Genomic DNA, 11,971 nt, shown 5'->3' on the forward strand with positions numbered 1-11,971 from the left:
CTAGGCCATTGTCAAGCCTGCATCATCCAACTGTTAATTCTATACGTATTTATGACTTTGATAATACCCTTAGTAGAAAACAAGAGGGCTAGAGGCTTATTTACACTCACATGCCTTAGGTGTGAACAGGCAAGACTCTATACAGGACTAGCTCACACAGCTGGCACACTATTTTTGTTGAAAAATTTTTAATTTTTTTATTTCAATAATATTCAAATTTTTAAATGGTTATTTGACTTTAAATAGTCCCACCTAATGATTAAATGCAAGTATTCTTGCATTTATATATGCCCTGTTTATTCAAGCTCAAGTTGGGCTTTAAGGACGGTGGGCTGGTGATCATACATGTGCACTTAGCTCAGCCATTCATGCGTGATGTCCTTGGTTTCAAATTTACATTTGAAATTCAAATTGTGCATAAATATCCCCTTTGAGTTAACTACATGGAAAACTCTATGCCCACGGATAGACATGTGCATGGGCTATTTATGAAGAAAGATTGATTGCATTTAACAAGTCGACGTGCTCATGCTAAGCAGAAGATTTTTTTTAATTTCACACCAATGCCTTCACCCATGTTAGCATTTAAGATGGTATAAACGTGTGTGTGTGTGTAACCGTTTGTACATGGTTGCTAGCTGCTAACAAGCGCGCATGGAAGTCTCGCACGAGAAAAAAACAAACCGTAAACATGATTTGTGCGAATTTGCAGTCAATTATTATATTTCTCTATAATGATGCAGATATTACCAAGGTTGTGTTTAGTAGCTGACTATCTATCGAGATTGCTGGTAATTTAAAAAAAATTTATTATATTTGATATATTTTTTAAATTTATAATCTGGATTACTTTCTACAAAATAATCTGAATTATCAATGAGAGGGATGGCTATCCAGATTATCAAATATTTGATAATTTAATAATAAAATATTTGAACGAAACTGTCCTTATCAAACAAACACAATCTAAACCCCTCCCCGTCTTTCCGCTCGTCGTTCTCCTCGTCCCTCTCGCTGTTGAACCACCCGCTGTCGTGTGGATAGCCATCGGGGCTCAAGAGGGAGAGGAGAGGGGTGATGGTCTCACAGAGTCGGAGGTGAATGATGGGTGCAGAGCGGACGGCGACGGCTATAGCTGCGGCGTGGATGCCCTCGGGCAGAGGAGCGGAATGGGTGCGAATGGCCTGGGAGGAGGGGAGGGGGGGTGGTGGTCTTGCAAAGCCTGAGATGGACGACGGATGCGAAGCGGACGGCAATGGGTACAGCACGAACCACCATGGCAGAGAGGTGGAATGGGCGTGAACGGTCGGGGGGAGGGGAGGAGGGGTGGTTTTACGGAGCTGGGGGTGGACGGCGGTGGGTGCAGCATGGACGACGATGGCAGAGGGGCGGACAACTGCAGTAGAGGACGGTAGAGGGATGTGGAACGGGCGCGGCAAAGGAATGGAATGGGCATGGACAGCCACGATAGAGGATGACATTGGGGTGGGGCTGTGGGTGGTTTGTTGGAGGGGCATTGGTGTGGCGCTGGCAGCCAAGGATCGATCAGGGCGGGGCGGGGTGGAATGGGCATGACGATCGGCTAGGGTTTGGGGGTGGGAGGAAGGAAAGGGAGAAACGAGGAGAAAAAAATAAAAAAAAAAAGATAAACAATAAAATATTTTTATTTTATTAATAATAAAAAATATTATTTGAGTAAAAATAAAATATTATTATTATGTGATTAATAATATTGTTTTAAAATATTGATTATTATATGAGAAATTATAAGACTAACTGATTTATTATTTGATTTAATAAATTTATTATTTGATTTAATAAATTTGATTTATTATTTGATTATGGGATTATTTTAATTTATTATTTGATTTAATAAATTTGATTTAAAAATATTTTGAGAATTTGATGTTATATTATCAGTAATCTGATTGTCATACTAAATATGTCAATCAAGATTCTCAATAATTTTACTATAATATTACCTACGTGTAACAAATACAGTAATCAATATTATTGATAATCTATTCAAATTGTAGATAATTTAGATTATTAAATAATTTAGTTTATCATTATTTGACAATATATCAAACGCAACCCAAATATTTTAAATAACTCTGGCACTCACCCCGCTACTTCGTCACGTTTGGCCCTTGGCATTTTATACGTTTTTATTTTCTACATACAAATAGACTTGTGCTCCTTTAAAATTAAAGAGTGCAGCTAGTAGACTATTGTCATCTGACATCCTCCAATTGTTAGTTCTATGCGTCTTGTGAATATGAAATCATTTATAAATTAGTTTTTTTGTATGGGATGAAATCATTTATAAGCTTACACGTACGGAGACACATGCAGGCTCACGTGCACTCGTGCAAACACATGCGTGTGGAGAGAGAGAGAGATGGTCTTCTCAGGTAGTAGGGTCGAGGATGCGTCTTTTTTTTTTTTTTTTGTTTTTTGTTTTTTTGGGGACTTGCGGATGAGATGGATGGGCCTCTACCATTTTCTCTGAAAGCCGAGACGGAGATGGCATGTTTAGACCTGCTTAACGTGAGCATGGCTTGTTTCATTCTCTTTCGGATTAATGCAGAATGTACCGGCAAGCGTGGCCAATGTAGACGTTATATGTTGGGAAACAAATCACATTCATCTCTTCTTCTGGTGTTCCGTTAAAAAATCATTGGTCAAAAGCCAAGTAGTTTCTGGTCTGACAGAAGTGGGTGTTGCTTGTCGAGTGCATGCTCTGCGAGGTTGGGATGTCCGGGTCTTTTCTTCTATTTATTTTAAATGTAACTCGAACTAGCATATGAAGAGGCGCAAGCAGAAGCCATTCTATCTTTCTCCACAATTATTAGGCCTCTGCAATATTAGATTTGATGAATTTCAAAGTATCAGGGGGCGTTTTCAAGGCTTTTATATGGCATCAGTGAAAAATCTGTTATGATCGATGATGAGTTGATTGTTCTTAATAAATTTGGACTCTTGCACAGCCCTAGCTGAAATGCTTTGAATTCTGCTGCAGCATGTTAGCGGACTAGTTGAAGGGCTGCCTGAGTTTGAGCAAACTGTTGTCATTTCAGCTTCTGAAATTTCCACTTTACCAGCAACTTCGGTAGATCGGAGTAGGAATGAAAATGAGCAGGGCCCAAGCGGACATCATCCACAATTTCAATGGTTCCAGCCTGATGACCCGGTCTGAACGGTATAAAATTGGGCATCTAGGCCGGTTCATTCACAGCCATGCAAGAATCCTATTACCTTTTTTTAAAAAAAAAATAAAAATAAAAACAAGAATCTTATTTACTGCTGCAGATACCTCGACCCATCTTGCCTTGATTTCCCAGCAACATAACCAGGAGGATCAAGATTGCCCTGAAATGTTAACGAACATTGCGGACTTCAAATGTAGATATAAGCTCTGTTTTCTGACTCTCTTCGAGATGTCTCTTCGACAGAAAATTAGTTTATCTGCTTATTTTTCACCCTAGCACCATGGTTACTCAATTTTTTGTCTATTCTTATTAGACGACCATGGTTTAGCCTGGTTCCCAGCCGGTTATACATGGATGGAAAAAGAAGTCTCTCTCTCTCTCTCACACACACACACATATATATATATATATGCTGATAATTATAGATAAATAGCTTGAACATTATTTTACAAACAACTCCAAGAAATAAATCTCAATAGCACATGAGGTTTTTTGGAGTTGCAAAAGCCACTACTATTTTCTTTTTATTTTGTCAACATTTTATTCAACTTATATAGAAAACAAAGTTCACAAGGATAGCAACATACAAGTTCATAATATCCTTATTTGGAGTACACAGATCAAACAAAGTTCACAGGGAATGACCACACGCAAGTTCATAGTAACTTTATTTAGAGTACATAGATCAAAGGAAGCCCCTCCAAAGACACATCCAGTTCAACTGTTTTATTAGACGACCACGAGAACACCGAGATACAAGTTCTTTGTATCCTTATTTAGTAGAGTACACCTATCGGAGGGGTAACTTCACTTGTTGTGCTCTACGTAAACTCCAATGCCATCAACATAATTTCCTGATGAGTGTCCAAAGAAGCCGACAATCTGACCGTTCTCCAACGGAAGAGTCAAACAAGTTCCTTTCTGTGGGCCATATGGTCCATATCCATCTGGGGGTTGCTTGACGTTGCTGTGAAGAGTGATTGACCATACGGCAGCTGAGTCAAAACAGACTGTTATCCCAGTAAGAAACTCCTCTGGAGCAAGTACTACCTGCAAAAGAGGAAAAATAAAAGAAGATTTAGCAAAGTTAAATAAACAAAAATATATCTGAAAGAACCGCTGAATAAGAGTGGTTAGTTAGATGACCAATCACACATTTCATTCAACGCCTATTACACACAACGACTATATCAGGGACTCGATTCCTAAATTTTACATGCACAATGGCTTATATACTTCAGACCCGATTTCAGTTGTCTGAAGTCAAAAATGTCATAGACATCAACAGAAGCCTATCAATAAGCCCTTAAGATGGTCAGAATTCATGTTTGTCATTTATTTTAATGGCCTAATTCATATGTTTATAGCATAATGGATAAGTCCCAAGCAGTCATAAAGACGATAACTTCATGAAAATAGTTTCCAAAAGCTGCACGATGAAATGGCGCTAATTAATTTTAGTTTAGGCTAACTGGACCTCTTTGTTGACTTGAGGCGCAGGGGTGTTTGGCAAATGTAATAAATGAGAGAGGAAGTATGATTAGAATAGCAATGATTCGTACTTGATTTAAAATATTTAATATTTATATAATTTGATAAATATTTTTTATTTTTTTGATAGAACTCTTTTTCTTATTTTTATTTTTGTTTTTCATCACCACAACTTGATCTTAAAGCGGTTTTGTGTCTACTACAGATCGGAGAAGCTGTAAAAGCATGGAGATTGATGGAGACATGAGAGGCGAGATGCCGGATCTTAAAATTCCTGACAAATAAGAATTTCATATTAAAATAATTAAGATTATGAAATAGCATGTAAAGCTAAACTGAAAGGCTTTTCCATTAAATAATAGTAAATATTTAAATATTATAATGGCAAGGGAAAATTTATTATATAATTTCTCAAAATAAAGAATGTTATTTTTTTCCTCAAAGCACTAAAATAAGAACATTATTATTGATACATTTACGAGGTCATCAGTTTGGAAATAGATAAATTCGTTATTCAAGAGAGTCCATGCCTACACGCGCGTGCAAGACTCCTTGCTGTATACGTGGCTGGTATGTGATTAGCCAAGCACTTCAAAAATGGTCCTTGTAAGGCAATCAGCCTTGCGACCGCATGCACCATAGTTCGGGTGCATTGTATTTCCAAGGATCATAATAAAGTTGCCAACAATTAGGTAGGAGTTGGTGCTTCCATGGTCCAGCCATTTGTCAAGAGTTTCAAACGTTCATTTTTCATTAATGTTTATGAAAAGTTTGTTGTCGAAATTTGTACATGGATCGCATGACCATGCAATGTAACGCATGTTGATTATAACTTGCGCGTGTGAGTTTTTCGCACACAAAGGAGAGAAACATACCCTGCTTGGATTAGGGGGGACATTAATTTTTATGTCATGAAAGGCAGCTGCATCACAGTCGACGACGAAGTTACGCACACCAGGAGACCCCGTATCAAACGTAGGAGTTGGATACTGATGAGGGAAAGATCCCACCTTAATGGCCGTCCCCTGCAACCAAGTACAAGACCGTACGATCAGAAATGAATGGCCTGTGATACATCCATAACTCGCAGCAAGTTAGAAATGAGTCTCACCATTTATCAGCTGCGGAGCTAGCGGCGAACTTCCGATGATACTGCCGAGTTCGATGGTAATAGAGAAGCGGATGCAGATATTTATAAGGAGAGCGATCAGAGAGCTAGAGCGATCAGACGTGATGCACGTTTACAGAGGAGCTGCACTTGGTGGGGCAGCGCGTTGGAGAATGAGGTGGATGGAATTTATTTGATGGGACCGATATTTAACGCTTCCGCTTTGCTTGGATTGAGGGGTACAGAAGGATGAGGTGGATGGAATTTAGTTGATGAGACCGATATTTAACGCTTCCGCTTTGCTGGGATTGAGGGGTACGGAGAAAAAGAAAAGAAATGGATCCCTTTCTCCTGTTTGGATATTAAATTTTACGAAAGAAAAAGATAAAGGAAGAGAGACCTCTCTTCTTTTTTTTTTTTTTTTTCCGAAATATTTCTCTCTTTCTCTTCATTAAATTAATTTTTTAATTTTTTTTAATTTAAAAAAAATAAAAAAAATAAAATAGATAAAAATAAAAATATTAATAAATTTTTAAATAAAATTAAAATACAATAATTTTTTGATTTAAAATATTTATTTATTTTTTTTATTTTTTTATAAAAATTATCCAAATAAAAATAATGTTTCATTTTTTTTTTTAATAAGAGCTATCTGAACAAAACATTCAATTCATGTAAATAAATTTATCTATAAAATTAATTAAAAAAATCCTGCAAACGTGTATCACGCCGCCATGCACTCGCTATCAACTATGGCTATTTATCTCTACAATGATATATCTAAATGGGTACTTAAGAAATGAGAACCATAAAAATGAGTGATTCTGATTAGTAGTATATATCGTCATGTGATGCAGATCATAGGATATAAATATAAATTTTTAATAAAAATATTTAAATAAATTTTGTGTATGAAAATCGATAATATTTAATAGTCAACTTGTGCATCTTGACAGCAAATTCTCTTTCTCTCTCTCTCTCTATATATATATATATATATAACTGTTTAGAGATATAGTAACAATCTTTTTTAATTCCTCACTACAGTAATTTTTTCTTGCTGCAGTAAATTTGTCAACTAAATATTAACCTTGTCCTTGAATTTCCATGGACATATTGGAAATCGGTGCAAAAACATCCGATTAATAGCAAATTCGTAAGGAACGAAATATTTATGGTTGCTAGTTGCTAATAAGGGTGCATGGAAGTCTCATAAAAAAAAAAAAAAATAGTTATTTATTATATTTCTCTGTTGTGACGTGGATATCACGACCAAATATTATAGAAAACTCTAATACTGGGCTCTTTATTTGATGTTTAGCCATTGGCATTTATATATATTATATATATTCAATTTCTATATATAAATGGACTTGTGTTTCTTTCAAATTAAAGGATGCAACTATTAGGTCATTGTCAAGCTTACATCTTGCAGTAGTTAATTCTATGCATATTTATGACTCCCGTTATACTTTAAGACAAGTCAAGAGGGCTAGAAGCTTGTTCACACTCATGTGCCTCAGGTGTGAACAGGTAAGACTATGTACAGACCTAGCTCACACAGCTGGCACACTAATTTTATTAAAATTTTTAAAATTTTTTATTTTAACAATATTTAAATTTTAAATGAAATTCTATTTTTTTTATTTGATTTTAAACAGTCCCATCTCGGATGATTCAATATAAGTGCTCTCCCATTTATGTATGTCCTGTTTATTCAAGCTAAAGCTGGGCTTTAAGGGTGACGGGTTGGCGACCACACATGCATGCCCAGCTCAGTCCTTGATTTCAAATTTAAATTTGAAATTCAAACTGGGCATAAATATCCCCTTTATGGAAAACTCTATGCTCACACATAGGCATGTACATGGCTATTTATGTAGAAAGATTGATTTTATATAACTATTCCTCCTGATCTTGCTTGGCAAAAGATTTTTTTTTATTTCACACCAATTGTGTTAAAATGGTGTAAACACGTGTGTGTGATCTTTCTTAACATCCTGCAATAATTTTGCCAAACGTTAGCGTTGTCCTTGAATTTCAATGAATACGTTGGAAATCTATGCGTACACAAACATCCAATCATGAGGAATTTTGTAAGAAAGAGAATATTCATGCATGGTTGTTAGTTGCTAATAAGGGTGCATGAAAGTTGTTGGTGCTAAAATAGGTTGACGTCGGATCCGCTGGAGTTGTAGGTGTGAATAGGATTTTCGGATGATATATTTGCAAAAAGTTTGGATTGAAAAATATTCCAATGGAGATTCTCTGATGCTCAAATCAACTAGTAGAACCAACAGATAAAGGAGCGTGAGACTTAAAAAAATTTACATACTTGAGATCTCTCTTTTTATCTTCTTTTATAGATGGAGGTCGAAGTCATAGTTAGCAGGTGGCCTGATACGATTATGCAACACTTGAGGCAGATTTTGCATAATATGCCAACTGTTCGAGAAATTTTTGCATTGTGGAGATCATAGTTACCTTATTAGCTCCCTGATAGTTGTTATTTGATTGGCGTCAGTTTTTTGAATTTTGATTTGATCGATTCAGATGGATCAGGGCTCGATGTTAGCCGATGATGAGTTAGAACTGTATGTTGGCCGACTAAGAGTCATCATTAAATTATGGACGACCAAAAGTTGGTGCTGAGAGCCGCTCGATGAGGGATCGGTCAAAGATACTGGCCGATCAAGGGTCGGATCAAGCGCTGGCCGACCAGGGGTTGGACAGTCTTTAGTTGAAATTATCGGACTTGGACGAGCGAGTTATGGTCGATTGCTTGTACGGCTGAGATGTACTGGCACAGGCTTAATAGACTGGATATTTTTCAATCTCCTCATATTATTGGCCTACTTCAAAATTTTTCCAACACATATCCCCTACTCTCTAGTTTGAGCTCTGGTCGGGTAATGAGAGTACTCATTTGGCGTTTAAATGGCAGAGGATATCAAGAGTTTTTCAACAGATGTTTGCGTGCGATTTTTCAGGCGAAGATGGCGATGATATAATCATAAGCTCATTTTGAAACCTGTGCGGACACCGTCTTTATCTTGCTATGGTGCATTTAATGTTGAAACTGACGGTATGCCTATTGCTTCGCCGATCAAAGGCATTCTACACTTTATCGATCGATGGCATTCTATGCTTTACTGATCAAAGGCATTCCATTATCAACCAAAATGCGACGTACAAGATGCTTATCAATATTCATAGATACAACCACCACATTATGGTGTTGGAATTAAATTCCTCGAGTATCCTCTTCAATAAAAGTGACTGGCTCTTCAATCATTCTCCTTGTGGACCTCCCTTCATCGCAGGAATCCCTTCTGTGATACCCCCCAGTGATTGCATTGATTATTCTGATCGAAGACTAATCTCCTTGGGGCTCGACTGGTGGTGGTTGTTCCTGGGGCTGTGGAGATCTTTGTCAGTTCTCCTACTCTCTCCTACGCTGAATAAAATGATCTAGACAGCCACATCTGATGAGCTCCTCGATCTCGTCTCAGAGCTGCAAGCACTCCTCCATGTCATGACCATGATCTTTGTGATACAGGTATTATTTATTAGTATTTCTCCGAGCCAGATGAGTCCACATTGGTGTAGCCTCTGGATTCTACCTCTTGATTTGCACCAGCATATTCTCCCTCAGCTTCATCAAGGGAGTGTAGTTATTGAATCTTCTCGATGGAGAGGCACACTATCCTCCCCATCAAGGACTCCTCGATCGACAGTTTCTGAAAGGAGAATCATTTCTTTGCCGACGAGATGGAGACCTTTAATGCCATCTGGGCCTTTCCTCCTGTCTTGGCTATTTATTCTTATCAATTTGCTATGACTCTCCCTCTATCGCGGAAGGGTTGATAACTTCTGGTGCGAACATGTCCTCCGTTCGTGCATATTTCTCTGCCCAGACTAGCATGTCAGCATAGTTATGGGGATAGATTTTTACCAGAGACTTATTGAGGTCGTTCTTTGGCAGCCCATTCATTAGGACTGACATTGTGATCGACTCATCAAGATAGTACACTTCCAATGTAGTCAAGTTGAAATGGTTAATAAAAGAACGTATTGTTTCTCCCTCCTTTTGCTTGATGGTGTGGAGGAAGTCACACCATTTTTCCTACCGAAGGCTACTAATAAAATGATTAGAAAAGGATCGGCTCAGCTGCTCGAAAGAGTGAACCGATCCCGGCTTTAAGCTAGAATATCAATGTCGGACGGCTCCCTTGAGAGTTGATGGAAAGATCTAACAAAGGATGGCATCCGAGGCTCCTTGAAGGAGTATTTTTGTCTTGAAGCTCTCCAGATGATCTGTAGGGTCGGTGGTCCCATCATACATCTCCAACTGAGGGATCTAAAAATATCATAGGAGTGATTCTTGCATTATTTCGGAGTTGAAAGGTGGAGCACTATTAAACTCATCAGGTGATGCAGAGGTGTGGTTGTGGATTGCTTCAATCCGTTGGTCTAACTCTTGGAGTCTTCGCTTGACTTCAGGATCCCGAGCGGCATGAGTTGCTGGTTAATGAGAAGACTAATGGCTCGAGTCTGAATCATGCCCTGATTGGGGGCTAAGGGAGCGTCGCCTTCTTGGATCTGGGCTTTTGGGCCGGTGTTGGTGAGCAGCATATCTTTTCAGGACTCGAGACTGCTCGGGTGGAGGTAGTGAAACTGTTTTGGTATGAGGTAGTGGTACCATAGGGTGAAAGTCCGCTGGAAGTGATTTCGATATAGATCGTGCCACGGGAGGTGGTGGAGGAACCGTCTGTACTACAGACGGTGATGTTTGCTCCATAGGAGGTGGCGTAGGAGTGGCCTGGATTACTTGGACCACCGCCGTCAGATTTTGAACCTGCTAAAAAAGTAGGTTGAACTGCTCCACTATGATTGCTGCAGATGGGGGAGCTGAGACTCCCGTCAGAGGTGGTAGGGCTGATTGGTTGGCATGATTCTCTTCTTGCTACAAGGCTACTGCATCGGTGTTGTGGGATCGTGCTTGGTGAGAAGTTGCTGCTCTCTTTGGTGGAATGGTGATATTACCCTAGACTTACGCTCCTCCGATTTGGGATGGGCCCTTTCTCTAGCACCAATTTGTTGGTGCCAAAGTTCGTTGACACCAGATTCGTTGGAGTTGCAGGTGTGAACAGGGCCTCTGGATGGGGTACGTGCAAAAAATCCGAATCAGAAAGTATTCCGACGGGGACCTTCCGACACTCAAGTCAGCTAGTAGAACTAACAGATAGAGGAGCATGGGGCTTCAAAAAATTTGCATACCTGGGGTCCCTCTTTTTCTCTCTTTTTATAGGCGGAGGTTGAAGCCATGGTTGGCAAGTGGTCTGGCACGATTATGCAAGACTTGAGATAGATTTTGCGTAATACGTCAACTGTTCGAGAGATTTTCGCATCATAGAGAACATGCTTGCCTTATCTGCTCCCTGACAGTTGTTATCTGATTGGCGCCAATTTTTTGAATTTTTATTTTGTCGGTTTAGACCGATCAGGGCTCGGTGTTGGCTGATGATGAGTCGGAACTGTATGTTGGCCGACTAGGAGTCAATACTAAATTATAAACGACCAAAGGTTAGCATTGAGAGCCACTCGATGAGCGATCGATCAAAGATACTGGCCGACCAAGGGTCGGATCAAGCACTGGTTGACCAAGGTTTGGATAGTCTTTAGTTGAAATTGTCGGACTTAAACGAGTGAGTTATGGTTGATTGCTTGAACGGCTGAGATATACTAGTACAAACTTAATGGGCTGGATATCTTTCAATCTTTTCATATTATCGGCCCACTCCAAAATTTTTCTAATAGAAATCTCACACAAAAAAAATGTAAACACAGTTTGCATGACTTTGCAGTCAATTATTATATTTCTGTACAACAACGCAAATATCACCAAATGTTTTAGAAAACTCTAGCACTCATCGATGACATTTAGCCCTTGGCTTTTTATGTGTGTTTATTTTTTGCGTACAAATAATCTTGCGCTCCTTTAAAATTAAAGAGTGCAACTACCAAGCTACTGTTAAGCTTGCATCTGACATTCTCTAATTGTTAATTCTATGCATCTTGTGAATATGATTTATCTAGTCTTCTTTCTCTAAACTAGTTTATTGTATGGGACGAAATCATTTATAAGCTTACATGGAGA

At 38.6% G+C, this 11,971-nt stretch overlaps 1 protein-coding gene across 1 annotated transcript; it reads right to left on the minus strand.

Annotated features, from left to right (window-relative positions):
• Positions 1-3,786: 3,786 nt before the first annotated feature.
• Positions 3,787-5,968, minus strand: LOC105053547 (protein GOS9). Its single transcript, XM_010934760.4, has 3 exons — positions 5,815-5,968; positions 5,579-5,728; positions 3,787-4,262 (listed from the first exon to the last, which is right to left on the minus strand). The coding sequence occupies exons 1-3, from the start codon at positions 5,815-5,817 to the stop codon at positions 4,020-4,022; spliced, it is 396 nt and encodes a 131-aa protein (XP_010933062.1). The 5' UTR covers positions 5,818-5,968; the 3' UTR covers positions 3,787-4,019.
• Positions 5,969-11,971: the final 6,003 nt, after the last annotated feature.

This window comes from Elaeis guineensis, chromosome 2 (assembly GCF_000442705.2).
Source record: "Elaeis guineensis isolate ETL-2024a chromosome 2, EG11, whole genome shotgun sequence".
Classification (NCBI taxonomy): domain Eukaryota; kingdom Viridiplantae; phylum Streptophyta; class Magnoliopsida; order Arecales; family Arecaceae; genus Elaeis; species Elaeis guineensis.

Bases quoted from the DNA above. Each gene is read 5' to 3' on its own strand.
- LOC105053547 (XM_010934760.4), bottom strand. The intron at 4,263-5,578 runs GTATGTTTCTCT...CCTCTTTTGCAG, and splicing joins TCCCCCCTAATCCAAGCAGG to GTAGTACTTGCTCCAGAGGA.